Source organism: Epinephelus fuscoguttatus, linkage group LG6 (assembly GCF_011397635.1).
Source record: "Epinephelus fuscoguttatus linkage group LG6, E.fuscoguttatus.final_Chr_v1".
NCBI lineage: Eukaryota > Metazoa > Chordata > Actinopteri > Perciformes > Serranidae > Epinephelus > Epinephelus fuscoguttatus.
In genome coordinates, this window is record NC_064757.1 from 22,115,642 (window position 1) to 22,136,689 (window position 21,048).

Here is a 21,048-nt window from a genome sequence, read left to right on the forward strand (position 1 = left end):
ACAGCGCATTAAGGTGACTGATGACACGTTGATTAGTAATAATAGGAATATAGATTGTTTAATTGAATAAAATAATTATAATATAAACAACAGCAAAAGGCCATAAGAATTAAATAGCAATGACAGAGAAAAAGTATAGCCTGTGTAATGTTACTGTCACAAATATAATATGTTTAGTTTAGTTTAGTTATTTAAGAAGGGACAGTGCAAATTAATGAATGCACATGGTATAAAATGCCAGAGTTAGCCAAAAGACTATATTTCATCTGTAGTCCCTTGGCCAAGATGTTACACAAGGCTACCTAAAATACAACAAACCACAAAACAAAAACAACACACACAAAACAAGAAAAAGTGAGAGAGAAAAAAGAAAACAGGACATACAATATAAAAGACCTTGAACACATCAAGACATGATTTTCACATGATTTTTAGTAACAAGAATGGAATGATCGTGAAATTTGTGATTCAGTGCTAAAACCTGAGGTAAAGTCGACACAATATAAAAGAAAATACAATTTTTAAAAGCACGAAAGACAGTAGTGACATGTTTCCATATAGAACAATGTTGCAACACCAGCAGCAGCAGAAAAGAGTTCAGTGCTTGCATGTGTATGTATTAATCATCCATTGTTTTAATTGGTTATTGAAAGATATGTAAGTGTTTAGTCCTCTGATATGAATCTAGACTCTACAATCAACAGCAGTACATACTTTTTAAAGGCAGCTGCAGTACCTACTATAAGCAAAAAGACAAAGTATGCACCCCTCTTCACACTGAGCCTGTCCTGGGTGTCATGTCAGTGTCTGGCCACAGGAGGGCGCTTCATCCGCACAGGAGACTCCGTGTGCAACACTAAAAGCCTTCCCCTGGCGGTGTAGGAAACAGCAGAGAGGCGGCAGGTTAGTGTCAGTGTCCATAATGTCGGGCAGAAAGCCCCGGTCTGTGGCAAACCCCCTGGAGTCTGCGATCACCACACCGAGCGAGAAGATACTGAAAGAATGCCACGGTTTATATGTCGACAGCGAAAACGGTAAATAATCAATAGCCTGAATTAATACGAGTCAACGGTGCAGCCAAGTTAGGACCGTAAGAGCAGAGACAAGCAGGCACAATTGTGATGTTATGTAACTTTGTGTTTAGCGGGACTGAAGTTTGTAGTGAGGTTAAAACTAAAACGCTGCTCGGTGAGTATGTAAAGTGTGTGTGGGGTGCAGCAGCTATCAGTCAGTGTCACACATGACATTGAACACTGGTGAGGCTCCTCTGCAGCGCCTGTCAGCCAATAACCTGTCAGGGCTCATCACGTACACTGTTACATTTGTGTTTTAAACATGAGGACAGCGCACTTTAACACAGCCTACTGTAATACACTGTATAATGAGCTGCTCTGCACAGAGGGAGTGGTCCTGATAAATATCTGGAGAACTGTGTTGCCCATATAATCCTGTTGCAGTGTGTAGCTAAGCTGTGCAGACTTTTCTCTTATTCATACTTCATGTGAAAGCTATTGTGGCCTGTCTGAATTATTACAGTATAATTGGTATTTCTGGTATAATAGAGGAGACAGAAACAGGAACTGGTTCACTTCACTAACTTATTATAGATTTACAGAGAACCAGAGACCATCTTGTGATGGGATCATTCCAGCCATGACACAGCAATCCACAACTTGAGCATGGGTCAAGTGAGGGGGCAAATTGCCCCTCACCTTCTCTGCTCCCCTACTTCTTACACCCTTGCTTGGACTGCACCCATCTTTAAACTCAGCCTTCATTTTGAGCTCAGCTATTGGTGCTTTCCATTTGAATTGGGACGTCGGAATAATGAGGGACTGTGCATCAGTATTAAACAGTCAAAATAAGAGTAGACAGTAAATTTTAATTTTTGGTCCTGTGCTCAACTTATATTAATGTTTGCAGTTGTTAACACTGAACTGCTCAATAATTTCTGAGGAAGTTTCTTGGAAGGAATTAAGTAATTTGGTACCAATTAAAAGGCCAATGGCCCCTCTCATGAACGGCACACAACTTAAAACTCTGCCTCCATTTTGATCTCAACAATTGGAGTGTTCCATTTGAACTTAGAGGTAAGAATTTCCAAGTTCCCAGTGGGAAATTTCAACTGGAATACCACCGAAGTCAGATTTCCAACTCAGGCAGTCGTGAGAAACTCCCCAGCCCCGACCTCAAAATCAAGATGGCTGCTCCGTGCATCAACAGTAGTAAAAGCTGTAGTCATATACTGTTCATTAGCACTCCTGTCTTACTTGTGTCTCACTACAACAGTCATACACACAGTCCTGGCCAACTTTTATCTGTGGACATGTTGCTGCAGTGTTTGTATGTGCAACACGTAATGTGATGTAATCCTAAACTAGCCAGAGCCAACCCCACTGTGAAATAATGGTTTTCCATCTTGTTTAACTGGAATGCGGTCACCTCGGGTGTGACGTCATTCCCAGCTCCAGCTTCGGACTTCCAAGGTTAATGGAGGGCAGCATATACATCTGTAATGTTTTGTGACTGCATCTTGCACGGTTGTGACAAAATCGTGTTGACAAAAATCTGTATACAGACAGACAGACAGACAGACAGACATATAAACACCTTACGAAATACTTAAAGGGCTTCTGTGGTAGTACCCACTACAGTTGGTGTCACTGGGACCATGTTTTGCCATTATAACACACACACACAATCTGAAAACAATACCAGCCTTCATGTTGTCATGACTGGTAATAATGAGGTTCTGTGCGTCAGTATAAAACAGAGAAATAAGACTAGGAAGTAAATTTGAGCTTTTGTTCCTGTGCGCAGTTTATTACAATGTTTCCAGTTTTAAACTGAATTCTTTAATAATTTCAGAGTAAGTTTCTTGGAAGGCAATAAGTAATGTGGTACCAATTAAAGGATAAATAGGATTTTTTTTTAGTGATTATTAATGATTATTTTCATCATTGATTAACTTGCTGATTATTTTCTAATGAATCAATTGATTGTTAGTCTATTAAATGACCAAAAATGTAAGAGAAAGACAACTAACCACCTTGTCTGTCAATGTTGTCTTTGAATCGTCTTTAAATGTCTGAACATTTGTTGTGTTTAAATTTCTTAAAACATGGTCTTTAAATGCCTTGTTTTGTCTGTCCAGCAGATCAAAACTCAAAGATGTTCATTGCCAGGTTATGATGATATATGACAAATAGAAAGCAGCAAATTATCATCTAAAATATATAATTTTTTTTCTTTTTTTTTCTTTTTTTTTTTACTTTTTTTGCCAAGAAAATTATTAAAATGACCAATTACCTCGTCTTTTCTACCTTAATTAGTTTGGAAGAAAAGCTCTGTTTATACCCATGTTAATATGTATTCAATTTTATTTTTTATTACAACAAGCTATATTTCTCATCTATAATATATTTTATGCTAACCTGTGGACAAATCTGACATTTTTGTACGTTCGGCTAATGAGACCAAACATTTATTTATAACAAGGGGTTTTCATCATTTCAGGATCACACTGTTCACAATCACACTTCTCCACACATTCAGTTGTGATGCCACTGTAATTGCCGCATGCCCTGCTTACTCTGTGTGTGTGTACATGTGTCTGTGTGTTTTCAGGCCTGGTGAAGATTGCCAGCAGCCTCGGAGTGCGGCTTCTACCTCCCAGAAAGAAGATCATTGTGATGATAATGGGGAACCACTCTGCAGGGAAGAGCTCCTTCATTAACTGGTAATATGTCTTATTGTTGATGGGATCTTACAGAACAGTTTGGCTTCACACGCTGTGCTCCATGTGTGAATGAAGAGTTTGGTGACGAGCGACACAGTAATATCATCTCACATGACTTTATGGTGTGAATGCTGTTTGGCAGTTTTGCCACGGAAAATGTGGATTTGTTGGATTTACAGAATTAACAGTGACAACAGAGTTTAGTTTGTTTTCCAGTTGGGTAAAAACTTCTGACAGAATGAAGCTATGGAAAAGAAAATGGGAGAAAATAATGAGCTTACTTCCCTGGTTTAACTCTTTTTTTTTTTCTTCCCTTTTTTTTTTTTTTTTACCATTTTCAGCAAATTGGATAAAAGAGATGGATAAAAATTCTCTTTAGAAACTGTAGATACCCATTTGTTCCAAATTTATATTTCTGGCTAATACAACTGAAAAATCCAGGTACTTCCCGACATTAATCTTAACATGCTGTAAATTCAATATTTCCACCAAACAGTCCTGCTCATTGATCACTAATTGATAGTAATATTTCCCACAATAGCCTAATAAAACTTAAGAAGTGTGGGTATATGGACCACTCCCCTGTTAATAAAGGAGAACACCACCTGAACTACGAATTCCAGTGTGTTATTTCCATGGCCGTAGAAAGTTAAATCAATATTTGTGAACATGAGCTGCTCTCTCTCAAAGCCAGAAACCTGTGATGTCATCAAGTGTAAAGTCTGGAGCTTCTCCACAGACGATGAATAGGGCCCACAGAATGTATGTTGTTTTTTTTAATACCCAACTGATCTTTTTTCTGTTGTAGTGTGCTCATCTCTGAGACAGAAAATGTACCCATATACTCAGAACAATGCCCTGAGTGTTCTCAGTGTCATCTCTAACATCTTTCCCAATTCATTGTCTGTGGAGCAGCGCCAGTCTTTATACCCGATGACATCACAAATTTGAGGTTTAGCACTCTAGATTTTGGATTTGGGAGAGAGTTGTTCATGTTCAGTAACTTTTTTGGACTATTTTAGACCATAGGAATAACATGTATGAATTTTGAAAATAGTCGTAGTTTCCCTTTAATGCCATATAATACCAATGATCTTTTAGATCAGGGTGCACAGTTTATTTTCTTTATCAATAAATTTTGCCTTAATGTTCTCATTTAATAATTCCGCCTATAAAATATCAGAGAATAGTGAAAAAATCACCTTCACATGTTCCCAGAGCTCAAGGTGACATTTCCATATAGCTTTTTTAGTTTAATAAACTATCTAAAACCTTAAGTTATTCCATACGTGACAAAAGAAGCAGCACGTTTGGCATTTTTGCTGGAAAAATAATTGAAACAACTAATCATTTAAAAAAACGTTGCCAATTAACTCTCCATCCAGATGATTAAATTGTTCTGTTTAAAAATTGTGACATCTTAGAGCCCTACTGTAGTGTCTATGTGAAGGTCTGAAAACTCTGTTACAGCTGAAATGTTCCCCTCAGCTAATTCAGGAATGTGTTGTGAAGAGCGCAGCTGTCAATCATGCTAATGCTCACTGACCTCACATGTTTTGGCGTGGGGGGCGGGGGGCTCTCTTGGGTCTGTTGGTGTTTTTAGCTAATGTGTGTTTAAGGGTGAGAGTTAACAGCAATGGCAATATTAGATAAGTTACAGCAGACTCTCTGTGCCCATTGATGTAACATTATGTCATTTACAGAGCTGCTGTTAGATTGGTTTAAGCAGTAATTTGGGGATTCGTCCTGGCTGGAAGCAACAGTTTTCACTGTTATGATTAACATCTGTAATATTTGCATGAGGTTAAAAAAAAGCGTGTTGCTCTATGACTTTTTGCAAATATTACAGATTTAATCTTAATAGTTCTCACATTTATTATTAATAGGAAGAACTGTTGGATTTTAAAGCATTAGAGTATAAGAGGCAGTTTTATCAGCTTGTCTGCACATTTTAATGAGCCGTATCCTTTTTTAAATTGTGTAGTTTATCGTCTGACCTCCTGAGGTGTTAATTCATAACAACACTGATGACAGGTTCACATCCCACCTCCTACAGTCCTCTAATATGTAAACTGCCCTTTTATACAGGCACCAGGCTAGTTTATGCTGAAATGATCAAACAATTAACTGATCAGATGATAGACAGAAAATAAATTGACAAAATGCCCAACACATTCACTTGTCCCAGCCTCTTTAATTTGAGTATTTGCAACTTTACCTGCTTTGGATAATGTAAATTAAATATTTTAAATTGTATCTGTTCATTAGACAAAATAAATAACATGACATTTTCTGACGGGTGTCACGGTGGTGTGGTGGTTAGCACTGTCGCCTCACAGCAAGAGGGTTCCTGGTTCAATCCCGGGTGTGGGAGCCCTTCTGTGCAGAGTTTGCATGTTCTTCCAGTGTCAGCGTGGGTCCTCTCCGGGCACTCCGGCTTCCAGTCCAAAGACATGCAGATTGGGGACTAGGTTAATTGATAACTCTAAATTGTCCGTAGGTGTGAATGTGAGTGTGAATGGTTGTTTGTCTCCATGTGTCAGCCCTGCGATAGTCTGGCGACCTGTCCAGGGTGTACCCTGCCTCTCGCCGGGATAGGCTCCAGCCCCCCTGCGACCCTCAAGAGGATGAAGCGGTTAGAAGATGGATGGATGGACATTTTCTGACATTTAAAGTTGATGCATTGTTAAAAAAAAAAAAAAAAAAAGATATAGTACTTGTTAAGTAGCTGCAGCTATCATACAGTATAAAGTGTTGTCGGTCCTGTGCATTGATGAATGCAAAATCAAAAATAAGATTTTTTTTTTTTTTTTTTTTGATGAATTCAATGTCCATTTTTGTCATTACAGGTATGTCGAAGAGCACATCCAGAAAACAGGCGTTGCCATTGAAACGCAGGGGTTTACGTTCATCACAAGTGGTCGCAAAAGAGAATCATTGACGGTAAGAACAGGCATGAAGACAAAAGTTTACAGCGCGCCTGCAGAAGAATTTAATGTATATAAACTCTGGTGGAAGGTACCAACTAATGCTTGAAAAGAGAACCATAATAAATTCAACCAACTTTGTGCTGCATGCTTCATTTTAATGCTTTTATAATTTATTTCTAGGTCTTATTGGTGTTTGTTAATTAAAAGTATTTAACAGTACTTACTTTTTAATTAACAGCATTTCATAATCAGACAGTACAGTTCTGTGGGTGAGGGTTTTCTAACTTTAGTTATGGGAGCTGAAGCTGCAGCTGCTCATAAAGGTTGATGAAGTGATACATTTGATGTCAGCTTGTACGGAGGGGCACTCCTTTAGTCAGTGGTGATTTCTCAATCTGTATGCTGCTCCAATGAGAGGCTTTGTTGTAAAGAGACACACACACACACACACACACACACACACACACACACACACACACACACACACAGAGGATGCCTCTTTGCAGCATATAAACAGGCTCGGGAGACACCTGTCTTTCTGTCTTCTCTCATCCTTTGCCTCTCTGCGCACATTCTGCTGTGGTGAAGGTGATGAAGATGAATAATATATTTGCAGCGCAGGACTGCAGAGTGGAAGGATGATCTCCTATGTACAGAAAAAGCTTAAAGCGAGCGTGCCGAGCTGCAGCGGCTGGTGAAAAAAGACTGAGTGCGAAGTACCAAGAAGAGAGAGGACTCTGTTGTAACGGGTCTGAAGCTCAGACGAAATGCAGATCAATATTTGTCCGATCAGGTTATTTCTCACGTTGTGCTTTTAACTCTTTCACAGGGGAATGCAACGCTACATCTCTACCCTCACTTTCGTCCACTCCTGGAGTTCAAAGGTAAGCCTTTTCTTCTTGTTTTAGCACCAGTAAGTTATAGAGGGTGTCTAAAAAGTGCACTATTTTAAGTATTTCACATGGTTGTACCTAAAATAGCAACATGTCTCTCCACTGTGCTAATCCTTCACTGATATCCATTTATATGTTCTTAAATAAACCATTATGTTTAAATCCTGCACTGTTTTTAATGAGATGCATCATGTAACAGAGATATTTCTAAATATCATGCATAATGTTAACAGTTTAGTTAATGTTTTATGTGTTCCTTGTGAGGATAATCTCTTAAATCTTGTGGCGTTGCATCTCTCCGCCTTTGATACTGAAACTAGCGTAAAATGTGCGATGATAAGATCAGCACTGCAGTCGTGGTGCACAACACATGCTCATTAACTTTGAGTGTGATGCCTGAAATTTAAATTAATGTCATCACCTTTGTGGTGTGTGCAGGGCAGAAATACATATGATTGTGTCTTTTTATTGAGAGCGAACAGAGAGGATGAAGTGTTAACATTTACTGGAACAGCAGTAGGAATAGTGAGCAGGAGATGAATGTAATTAGGAGCTGCAGCCAGAGATTGGCTCCTTTGAGGTTTAAGATAGCGCTCTGCTGTGTGGCCCATGAATATTTCTTACTGGAAAGTTAATCTAAGCGTATGTTATAGACTCAAGTTCAAAAGTTGAGTTTTGAAACATTAAAACATTTCATCCACTAAAATTCTGGCCGTTTAATCCTGTGTGTTGCTCATGAAATTTAACTGTGTTGCTAACATGTTTCTGGTTTCCACATGGTAGATTCTGGTGATTTGAGTTGAGGTGCTTCACCTTGATGACTCAACGCTGAGTCATATCTTTGACGTATTAAGTTTTCTTTATAAATCAGTCCACACTCCTTTCCCCCCTCTCATTTCATTTGTGCAGTTTGTTTCTGAGATATGGGAGTCGAGATTACACTCACACTGAAGAAAGAGACGTAATTAGTGGCAAATTGTTTTGAGACAATCGGACTCAGCTCTGTGTGCGTCAGTAGTGGTCTCTGGATGTTGAGGTGGTCGTGCAGAAAGTCAGGGTGTGCCTGCTGTCTGAGTGGGAGCATCAGTGCGGAGGGTGGTGGTGGGGGAGGGTGGTAATGTATGTGCATGCGTTTGATAGTGAGTGCGTGGAGAGTGAGGGTTCACTGGGTGCGGACCGGAGCGCTCACGGTATGGCTTGTGAGTCACACGCCCCATCGACAGCAGTGCAGCGGAGTCAGGAGGAGCTGCTGAGAAATGTCACAGCCATTAGAGACGGCACAGCCCCAGCAGCAGCAGCAGCTCCACTCCGCAGGCCCCGAGCAACACCAACGATCTGCTGCTGGAATACAAGCAGGCTTTTTATTTGAACTTCACCGCCGCCTCTGGAAATACACTATATCAGGCATTTGTTTACCTGTCACAGCGACTGAGGATGACTCATCAGAAAAGCACCATATATCCTTATGTGGGAGTAGCTGCTGGTTATACAGTTTGCTGTCCTTTGGGGTGTGCTTAGAGATACTTCTCGATGTTGTTTTAGACTTACATAAAGGATGTTTAACTCTGTCTTTCTGTCTTTGTCTTATCAACCTGTTGTCAAGAGTTTAAAACACTGCATGGGACTGTTTGTCACACGTCAGGTGGTTCTATATTGTTAGATTTTTGGCCGTGTTGTTTACTCATTTTCTTAAGATATATTTGCACTGCGTCTTGTTTGACCTGTTTAGTCCAACAAGTTCTTTTTTAGTCTTGGTCGATGCAGCATTATTGCAGCCTTTGCCCTTTTCCTCATGCACAGGATCTCCAGTGTAGCCTTCTCAGTTACAGTCACTTGAGGAACTTAGCACCCATCGGCGAGTATTGCCCTCATTTCCTTTTCACCTTTCAACAGACTCAGAGGACTTTCTTCAGCTGGAGTGGATGGATATATCTGCATCAAGGCTATTTGATTCACTTATTCTTACTTTAATAATTTCTGTTTTTGTCATTGTAGTAATGGAAAGGTATATGCATGTGTAAGGGAAGTATAGACCAGCAGCCTTACAGAGATCTAAAGTAAAGCTACTTGATAGTATCTGCATGTATGTGATGTTTTTCCTGTGAGAGCAGCAGTCATCCTGTCACCTTGTCCGCGACAATAATGGCTCAATATAGTGAGGCTGTGGGAATACTCTTCTAAGACCTGTGATAGGAGGCAGATGCATTGATACTGTGGCCATGCTGATGTAAGAGAAACATAAGGGAATGCTAATGTGCCACAGCAGCAGTGGCCCTGCTCGCTGCAGCACAAGGATGGGATTTGTACTGGCTGTTAACACCTGCCTCTTCCTATGAAACAGCCTCAGTATCATCCCAGGCCTCTGTGTGTGTGTGTGTGTGTGTGTGTGTGTGTGTGTGTGTGTGTGTGTGTGTGTGTGTGTGTGTGTGTGTGTGTGTGTGTGTAGAGGGAGGATGGGGTGCTGGGTGTGGGTGGGCTGTATTTTGTCAATAGTGTCTAAATAGTGATCCTGTTCTGGTGCTCAGGGTCGGGGTTTAAAGGGCGACTCGTGTGGTGGTTGTGGAGTATCGTAACCTCACAGCGCGTTGCCTCACAGTCGTTCTTCACTGGCTAGCTTTATGTCCCACGCCCCACACTAAAGCTGCCAGTTGAAGAGCTGTTGTGTGTAACCATGACAACAGACCGCTCCGCAGAGGGGACGGAGAGAAAACTGAGACCTAACGAATGTTTTCTTGTGTTAAAATTGAAGTTTGACTCCCGAGGGTGTGGCCGCTGTTTTGAGTTTGACCCTGAATTTATTGATGTTTGTTTCTCTCAGATTGTGTTGATGCATGTTTACAGCTAACATCTGTATCCAGATCGCCCTGTACCTTTTTGCAGTTTAATTACAAATGCACATTTCTTGCTAATTCAAACCTGCAAGCACCAGAAGTTGACTGCTTCTTGATCTTTTGTGTCACTGCTGGCCTCCCTCAGGTTTCCAAGTATTGACCGCACTGCGGCTTCCACCAGCACATAATAATATAGTCATTAGAGGTGACAGCTTCCTGCAGGGACTCCACTTTTTATTTATCGTCTTTGTTACTATGAAATTATCCTGAAGGAAGCACCTGTACACACACTGCGTTTGTTTATTCCAGGTGTTACGGACTATCTGTGTGCTGAGATCTCCACCTCCAAGCAGAAGAAGTTCAGTCTGGTGACATTTGTGGACACACCCGGTTTGGTGGACGGAGACATGGTCTACCCTTTTGATGTCAACAGTGCCATCACCTGGATGGGTATGTCTTCGCAGCTGTAAGGTTTACTACCCACTGTAAAGCTGCTGGGATTCTCTAATGGATGTTTTTATTGTTTGTGTGTGTGTGCAGGAGAACAGGCCGATCTTATATTTGTGTTCTTCGACCCGATGGGCCAGGCGCTCTGCAAACGCACACTCAACATTGTGGAGAAGCTGAGTGAGAAATGCGGAGACAAACTGTTGTTCTACCTCAGCAAGGCTGATGAAGCTGGGAGGGAAACAGACAGACAGGTGAGTTTAGTTATGGCTGTTAAAAAAATTTATGATTAATTTGATCCCAAAGAAGTCAACTTAAACCTAGAAAAAATGCTTATTTCTGCAGAGGGTGATGATGCAGATAGTCCAGGAGCTGTGTCGTCGTCCAGGTCTTAACAAATGTGGTTTTGAGATGCCGACAATATACATCCCCAACCCACAGAGGGTAAGACTGTTTGCTTGCTGCATGTCCTGTATGTTCTCTCCCAGTTGTCATTTTAACATTTTTATAAAAACTTAAGTCAAAATCTGCATGATTTTAGTTTCAGCTTTTAATTTTACAAAGTGAAAACAGCAATAACCATCTGACACTTCTCCTCAAAGTGTGACATATTTCCCGGTGAAACAGAATATTTGAACGGTGTCAGAGACCATTGATGAACTGAGACAGCTCACTTTACCTTTATTTCATGAACCTGTGTCACATGGGTTTCATCACTGCCCCGCCCCTTTAGTAGACTAGGAGCGGTCTTGAGTCCATTAATTTTAATGGGAAAAGTGAATCTGAGCACAAATGATTTTTTTTTTTTTTTTTTTTTTAAATCACGTACTCATCAAAGTAAACACATAACTCCAAAACATTCTGAAACTAAAATGGCATATTTTAGAAAGACATATCAGGAGAAAATTAACTTTGTTCGAGACATGTCACACTCTCACAAGATCTAGCACCACAGAATATCTTCTCCCTGTTGGGGCTAAACTGTCTGGTTTCACTGCGCTGCTGCTGTCATCACCTTCCAACCAGAGAAATATAAATATAAATAGATTTATAATAATACGTACTATTTTACTGTTTTCAGAGGGAGAACAGAGAACATTATTAGATGATCTAATTCTGGGTTAATTTCAGATATGAAGCAGCAGATAAATAAGTAGCAAACATGAAATTTGTACTGTGCTGTATTGTTTTGAATCTGCTTTCATTCATTTACACAACATTTACAACGCTTCCAAACGAGGTGGATGGATGAAGGGGAGAGGAGACCACACTCACTTAGGAGACTGAGATGTGTACCTTTTATTACCATTGGTAAATCTCGTAATGTGTTATATTTTGTTATAGAGCATCTTTAGCAGTGTACAGTTACAAGAGGGATTCAAATCCATAGTAACTGATTGGACCACTAAAAAGTGGGCGGGCTCAGAGTCAAGCATATTATTGAGATACAGATCAGGAGGGCGAAGGAGAGATGAATTAGACCTTTGCTACACTGGAAATGAAAACAAAGATTTTGCCCACTGATATCCAAACACACATCTCTCTCTATTCCTCTCCACATTGCTCTTTTAGCTACTACAACCAACCAGACACAGTTTGCTATGACCCACACACATTGAAGTGCTATTTTATGACCGGTGTGGCTAGTTATTCACCCAAAGTTTTGTTTGATTGGATGTACTTTTGTTAGTGCCCCTGAATGCAGGATGAGTCATCAGGCATTTGAAATTGGACGAGGAAAGACAGGGATTCTGATGTAAAAATACAGATTTTTTGGCATATAATTAAAGCCACAGTGTGTAGGAATTTCTCCCATCTAACGTTGAAATCATATATTGCATTCAAACAGATGGTGCACTCTAGCACCTCACTGTTTCAAACACGTATTGCAACAACTGTAGCCGCTGTGTACCAAAAAGCTATGATAACACTGATGAAACCATGTCATCCGATACTACATGGAGTATTCATTCAGGCTCCTACACAGACACGCGTGACGGGGGTTGACAAACCCCCTCCTCACCATGCTGGCTGTGTTTACAACGTAGGACTGTTGGGGCGGATGTAAATTGAAACAAACCAATCACGTCTTCTCCTTTGACAACTGACAAGTGGCTCAACCTCACACACCTCATCCCTCTCCTCACATTACTGTGCCGCTAACAGCTGTTAGTGGCCAGCAGCACTACTGCCGCATAACAAAGTCCCACTCTTTGAGCATAATGCAGGCTCATGTATTATGCAGCATCACGGGAGATGGAATCCTCGTTGCCAAGAAAGTGCAAAAGGGAATCAAAAAGGCAGCGTGACCGGCGAATTAAAAAAAACAAGGGTCAGCACTGGGGTTGCCTTTCACAGGTGGAGAGAGCTGCTGAAGGAGAAAGGTAATACAATCACAGGCCAGCGTTAACAGCGGCTAACAGCTAACAGCGGCGCAGTGATGCGAGGAGAGGGATGAGGCTGTTAGCGACTGGCCACTAACAGCGGCTAACAGCCAACAGTGGCGCTGGCCTGTGATTGCATTACCATTCTCCCTCAGCAGCTCTCTCTACCTGTGAAAGGCTACCCCGATGTGGGCCTTCGTTTTTTTAATTCGCCGGTCACGCTGCCATTTCTATTCCCTTTTGCGCTTTGCTATGCTGCATATGCATGATCCTGCATTATGCTCAAAGAGTGAGACTTTGTTTCAAATTTGCCAGGGTAGGAGCGAAGCGCCTCTTGCTCCTCTCCTTCGGCTCCTCAGTCACGCAGTGCTGGCCTGGCTCTCAACGAAAACACAGAAGGCGGTGCTGTATGTCCCTTGCTGGCGGGTGTATTCTCAAGATGGCGAAACGTAATGGAACCCCACAGACAACTTACCCGCACAATGTACAAACAAATCCGAAATTCTCCTTTTATGAGAATAAATCAGATTATTGGTGGAGGTAATAGTACACCAGTGATGACATATTTATGAATGCAGACATCAATTTTTGCCAATAAACAACTGAAAATGTTACACAATGTCCCTTTAAAGATTGATGAATACAGGGACTCAGAATTAAAGCTGGGAAAATGTATATTTCATTTCACTGGGTCTTTAATCTTGCTGTGTCCCCCTCACCAGAATGGAACTGTCTCTGGTGTTTTTCTTTAACAGATCTCAGATCAGGTCCGATCTTTGGTCAGGATTTAAAGCTGGCTGCAATCTGTGGGGGTTGAACAGCCATTGATTATCCTTGAATGTAAATTTTCCACTCCTGGTTTCCTGGTGGCCCTTGATGGCTGGAACAGGATGATTCATTTTGCAATATAATGACTGAGAGAGTTATCCACTCTTGGGGGAGGGTAGAGGGACAGGGGTTGTAAACCATGGTCTTTGATCAGCCACCTTTGACAATGGCGGCTCGAGTCCTGAGTTACTGCTGCACCATCTTGTGATCTACAACCACAGAGCTCCACTCTGCACCAGAGATTGGTGCGCACCTCCCCACCTCCAATTTATTTTCGCTGAGCAAGTGTAGCTTCACTTCCTGCTAAGTGCACATGGCTGTCTGTCAGAATACCCCCAGGATTCGTTGTACAGACCTTCCGTCTTTGAGATGCACAGCTGTAACACTTTTGTACAATTATTCAAAAGCAGATGCAATAACGAGCCTCTGTGTTGTTTAGCCGAGCCGCTGTGAGAACCAGATCGATGGGGTGTGTCAGACCATCGAGAAAACTATCAACCAGGCCGTTCAGAAGACTTTGGATCAGCTGGAGAAAGACTGTGACCTTATTTGTTCCACCATCAGCAGCAGACTGGAGAAGGACAGGTTTGACCTCTCACCCTACAGCACACCATGTGTTAAATTTAATTTACCCTGATGCAAAAGGTGGCATTTCAGAGCAAATAAACCTTATCATGTGAATACGGAAGAGATAAGAGTCGCCCAATATTATTATCTGCTGCAGAAAATGTGATATTAAAACCAGATTTTCTCTGTGTGCACGCAGGGCTGATGTGACTCACAACAAAAGCGTCCGTCTTCACTCGTTCTTGTGTGGCGCTCTGGGTATTTTCCTTCCTGTCCTCTTCATCCTCAGTTTCGTCGTGCACACCCTCTCCAAAGAGCAGCTGGATGAGCTGTTGGGTGAAGGGGTGGCCCGGACGCTCTCCATCTTCACAGTAAGACTTGAGAATCATGCTGGTGATATTTGAAAAATAAAACTGGACTAAAATATAATTTAATTCCATATTTTGCGCATTGTTCTCAAGGCGTACATGTTTATCTGAGTGTCTTTTCAACGTGTGTCCAACAGGGAATAGTGATGTATTTATGGGACTGGATACCAGAAGATGGACAAGTTGTGGTTGTCATCATTTTTGGAGCTTTTTGTTACCTCCTGCTTTACCTAGCAAAGCATTTTGCAGGGTGAGTGTTACAAATACACATTACAAACACAAAGTAGTGCTAACACACGTTAGCACTACTCGGCTGCCACGCTAACGCTCAAACTCTAACTGAGCCGGGAGTCGGGCTCATGGTCTCACGGAGAAGAGTTGGAACGTTAGCATGGCAGCCCATTAGTGCTAACGTCCCCACGCTTCTCCGCCAGGCTCAGTGAGTCGGGGACGTTAGCGTTAGCACTAGTTGGCTGCCATGCTAACGTTCCAGGAGCCTGCTTCTCAGCTCCGGCGAGCTCTAGCGTGGGGACATTAGCATTAGCATCAGTCAGCTGCCATGCTAACATTCCGGGAGCCTGCTTAAGCGTGGGGACGTTAGCGTTAGCACTAGTCGGCTGCCATACTAACGTTCCAACTCTTCTCCGTGAGCCCAGAAGAGAGGAATGTTAGTGTTAGCTCCCCAGAGTTAGCACTAGAGCTACTACGGCTACTGGAGTAGCTTGCGGCTATGGAGCGCTTCTACCAGCTCTTCTAGTCACTGAGCCTTGCCTCCATTTCAGCAAATATATTACATTTATTACAGGTACCATCATCATTGAAGTAGGCAGGGGAATAGCTAAACACAGCCACCAGGCTGCCCGCCAGGCTACATTTTACAATGCTAATTGCAAATGTTAGCTGGGCTGCCGGGCTACTCATAGAGTTGCCACCCGTCCCATTTTTCCCAGAATTGTTCTCTTTTTTCATCAGCTGTCCCGGGGAAAAAAAAAAAAATCTCTCCCGGGACACAATTTGTCCTGTTTTTGGGGGGAAATGCAGCAGCAGCAGGCCAAGGAGTCCGTCCAGAACGACGCATAGCGCGTCCAAATTCACACCTGTTCTTCTCTATGATTTTTCTCTGCGACCGTGCTTCATAGTAAGAAGCCACAAATATCACGTGAAACAGCGGAATCGTAGCTTTCCGAATGTTTTCACAGCGAAAAAAAATGATAAAGTTACACTAAAATGATGTATAACAGAGCTTTCATACAGCTTTGCACACACATTACTCTTGGATGGATTACTCGTGAATGCAGGGTCGCACAGAAATGCCACGCATATCACATGAAAGCACAGGAACAGAGCGTTCCAGTGATATCACACATCATTGTGCTGTCATCCCATCACGCTATAAATACAGATCAAGTGTCTACCAAATAAAAACCTGACGAATTTCTTTACAATCCATTATACAGATCTTGTTATCAGTCACTTCATATAGTGAGGAATATCGTATCTTACTACGTCTTAGGCTTGCGTGTGTTTCTCCCTGTCTATCCACATTTGTAGTCCGGCTTTCAAGATGCAAATATCTTCATATTGTCCAGTTGACACTCAATCAAACTTTGTATGACAAGACCAGCCACTTCACCTTTACGCACCCAGACAACTGTAGCCTAATTATGCATGCTGACAGGGCCGTAGTCACCATATACATTGAGGGGGACACGTGCCCCCCTAATTCCCAATTTTTTTTTTTTACTTTAATCAAAGTGGCAAATATTATCTTGGAAGACATCATTGCACTTGGTTGACTATTTTTCTATGATCTTAGATGTAAATATTGCATGTTTCTTTCAGATAAAACACATTTTTGACTTGTGAATGAGTCAATGGAATGTCTTGCAATAATAAAAAAATACTGGCAATCATGTCCGCCTGGCACAAACCACATGTTTTGGACAGCTGTGAAGTGACAGAATGTCCCACCATCATGGTTCTTATATTGCCAGATTTCAGAGAGTCTCCCCTCTTCAGATATGGCAGAATATGTCTTTTTCCAACTTGCTATGGTGAGATACATGTAAAAATGTAAGAATTTAGTAACACAGATTTGTTTTTTTCATTGATATAAAAATTAATATAAAATACAGGCACATAGGAGGACGTGTAATGATGGCAAATCTGGTCTCCTATGTCCGAATTTCATGTTCATTGGTCAGTCTGAACTGGTAATAATGGCCGAGCCCTCAGCCTCAAACATTTGGTCGAGTGTCCCTTTTTTTCACAAATCCAAGGTGGCAACCCTAGCTACTCACCTAACACAACCGAAACGCCTGACCCATTGCTGGGACCGAGCCACTAATAACTCAAGCTCCGGACATTAACCCATGCTACGATTGTAACATTAAATTTAATTGAATCGACATAGCGACATGTGCTTAACGTTACTGTAAGACTAATTAAAACAGACATTTGACTTTATTCTTGACTTTTTTCACGTGAACGTACATGAACGCGCAGCCAGACTGGCTTGTAAACAATGGGCTGGAGAACAGAGAGAGGGTGTGTGAGGTCATGCTATACTCTAGATGAAATTACACCTCTAGTTCTTCACATAGCAATTTTTTAATTCCTTCAGTCTAGAAATGATGAATTTCGCTTATTGCTCCTTTAACCTAAATAACATTAACCTTCAGAGATATGTCTAAATGAAGTAGAACCTTTTGTGTTTTGTCATGGGAGGTGCGTGTTTTATGTTGAAATAGATTTACATTAAACATAGTCTCTATATACAGACTCTACATTCAGTGAATGTAGAGTCTGTAGGCAAACCCCAGAGATCTTGCCTCCGGAAGAAGAGCAGAAGAGTCCTGGTTTCCGGCTGTAGGCTGTTTGTAGTCCGCGTGATATTGATCCATCATGTTTGAGCCGGCTGCAGTTGTTGCCAGGTTAAACGGTCCTTGCGGTGAACTAACGAGGTGGAACATAATTGGTGTCATTGCAAACTCTGAATCCATCGCAATAGTTCAGCATATTTACTTATATATAAACGGAAGTCGGAAGTTGGAAATGGAAATTCGCCTCCTCTGCCCAAATCAAACCGGAATGCCAAAAAAATCGGGGATCTGCCCCCAGAGGCTGTATCGCTGTCTGCCGGAAGTCAGACGCCGAATACAGCCGATGGGTTCTGAGAATGCATTAAACATATACACAATCTCACACACATACACACATACACACAGACACACAAGCACAGGAAGTGATTATTGAAATTCTGAGCATACATTGTTGTGCTGTTCTTTATTCTCAGCCGAGGGAATAAGACGTTGACAAAGAAGGAGAAGAGGACAATGGCTGAATACAGTGACTATATCCAGGATATCGTCAAAACAAAGAAGGTAAGATTCTGTTTTGTGCCGTGTCTAGTACAAAAGTTTGTTTTGTTTTTTTTTGTGATTCCTGAATCAATTTTTTTTATTCCTGAATTTTTGAAATGATTTTTTTGATATTCAGTTTTAAATTAAACTAGTGCTTGGTCTGTTAGCTCAATGCTAAGACATAATGGGGATTGTCAATAACACACAAACAGAAATTAACATTGTGCTCGCCATAATATTATCTCATCAAACAATCCATTTTACTGCACACGCTTAACATACGACATGTGTGCTCATACTTACAGACACATATTTCCTGTGCTCTGTGGAAATGACCTGATAGCTGCTGACTTCACATTTCTAACCCAATCTTCTACTCTGCTCAAACACTCCACTGAGCAGCTACAGCACCCACAAAGGGTCAAAGTCAAATTCAAATTTCCCACTGGGTTTAAAAATACAGCAACCACTAGATGGAGAAATTGCATGCCAGAAGAGGGTAGCACATACACAGTATATATATTTATATTTTCTAAAAAAAAAATAAAAAAAAAATCTGTGACTTTTAGTCAAGACTGGGTTTTTGAAAGGGCAGTTTTAAAATTCAGTTTCATATGTGAAGGATGTTAATTTAAGGGTGCATATTTGTGCTGTGTGTAGTTTTCATGGGCCCTATTCAGTTTAGCCCGATATTTAATTTTATTTATTATTTTCTTAAGGCATTAGCTCGGTGTGCAGAAACAGCTAAATGTAGTAGTTTACTTCAAATTTTTTTATTTACCACTTTCATATAGCATCATAGCTGCTGCTGAAATAAAAGTCAGAAAGACTGACTGACGTGATATACACTGTTTTTGGAAATATGCCTCATGATATACAGTAAATGATTCAACCTTTCCTGTTGGGTAGGTTAAAAAAGCAAACATAAAACGCAATAAAAAGTAATATCAAATCACAATACATAAAATTGCACTTCATATAGTATCAGCACCCAGGTTTCAGGAGGTAAGCATATTATCTCAGCCATAGTAATTACTGTGTGTAATGCAGACAGTGTCCTTAATAACACACAGAAAAAATTATTACCTAACTCTGCAGCGCTAGAGAGATTTTTTTTGCTTCTCTTAGTTAATTGTTTTGAATTTACAGCCCACAGCTGCACTGCTAACACTTCACCACAACAACTATATAAAGCGCTAATGTGTCAGCTGGTATCATTTTTTTTATGTTGGATTGCATGCTGCACTATTTATTGTCAGTCCCTTGTGAAAAGCAAATTAAACCCAGCACAGGAATGGCAAACTCATCAGCAATGAAATCTACAGTATAGAGAGGTCAATACAGAATGTGATTAAATTAAATGACTGTTGCAGGAAAAAAAAGAAAGCAGACCAGAACCAGTCCCAGAATTTCATGTATATATCACAGCTTCACTGCATGTTTTAATGAACTCAATTTCATTTGTCAAATTTGAACCATCAGAATCTCACACAGTTAATTTTACTCCACAGGGTAAATTGTATGAATGGTACCTTCAGCAGTGCGCCGCAGAATATGACTTCTGACCTCGGGTCAGCTGAAGACGGATTTCACACGTGTGTTGGCATATTGCTACAAGATTTTTGTGAAAATTGGCGCATCTGCCACGGGGCATCATTTAGTGTTCATAAAGGAATCAGTGGGACTTTTTTAAGCAGATGATCATCCACCAAATGATCAGGTTTTACTAATTTCAGTCAGGCTAGTATAATGTCTCAATGCAGCAGCTATCACTGCCAGCATGCATCATCTCAAGAGCTTCAATTAAAGATTAATATGAAGTGCCTTTATAAGTCAGTGCAGGAGAGTCTGTGATTATAATCGTTCAATGAAAGCACATCTCATAATGTGAATCCATTTTTCTCAGTTTTTGTACTACATAAAAATTAATGTCAGAATGAAGTGTTTACAATTTTTTCTCAATTTTGTTATAAGTAATTTGCAGCTGCCTCCTGCCAGCAAAAAATGTTTTTATGATGTCCTCTGTAAAGCCTGTTCTCAGTGTTCTCATGTAGTTCTCAACTCTCACAGCACCATCCTGAAGTCTGTCATGTCATCTCTGTAAGGTCCCAGAATGTCCTGCATTTATGTTTCACTGTTAGCAATAACCAATACTGTGATAACTCTTGGGCATTATGGTCGCACATTTTATCAACTATTTTCATACCAGTAAAGCTGCAAGCTTTCTCCTGCCTCCAAAGCTTTTGACTGCCCAACTGTTAGACATTTGTTCTGTTGTGGGATTTGTCCAGACATCAGATATTTTTATAAATGATTCATTATCATGTGATAGTATTTTACATAAACCATAGTCAGAGCCTGTGGTATGAGAGCAGTATACTAAAACTGGTGAGTAGTGATGTCACTGCACTGATGGTATCTCCCAGTTCAACGGTTTCCAACTGGTCCAGCCACAGGGTCCAGATGTCATCACTTCAAGGTCCACACAGTTTATTACATTCAGCAACATACTTGCGTTTGGCCATGTCATTGAGCTAGTTGCTGTCTCTGTCAAATAGTTGTTCGTTAGTCACTCACTCTACAACAGGAAACAGCACTTCAGAATAAAAACTCTGTGCAGAAATTCCCTGTACTTCATAATTAAGTGCTTTTTACAAACTTAACACATTTGCAAGTCACTTTTGGTCCATTCGAAATGG

The 21,048-nt window shown here is 40.9% G+C and overlaps 1 protein-coding gene across 1 annotated transcript; it reads left to right on the forward strand.

Annotated features, from left to right (window-relative positions):
• The first annotated feature begins 884 nt into the window (after positions 1 to 884).
• Positions 885 to 20,893, forward strand: si:dkey-98f17.5 (uncharacterized protein LOC569123 homolog). Its single transcript, XM_049579415.1, has 12 exons — positions 885 to 1,034; positions 3,628 to 3,739; positions 6,589 to 6,682; positions 7,499 to 7,553; positions 10,703 to 10,843; positions 10,934 to 11,094; positions 11,186 to 11,284; positions 14,492 to 14,637; positions 14,819 to 14,990; positions 15,125 to 15,237; positions 18,283 to 18,370; positions 19,861 to 20,893. The coding sequence occupies exons 1-12, from the start codon at positions 923 to 925 to the stop codon at positions 19,912 to 19,914; spliced, it is 1,347 nt and encodes a 448-aa protein (XP_049435372.1). The 5' UTR covers positions 885 to 922; the 3' UTR covers positions 19,915 to 20,893.
• The last annotated feature ends 155 nt before the right edge of the window (positions 20,894 to 21,048 follow it).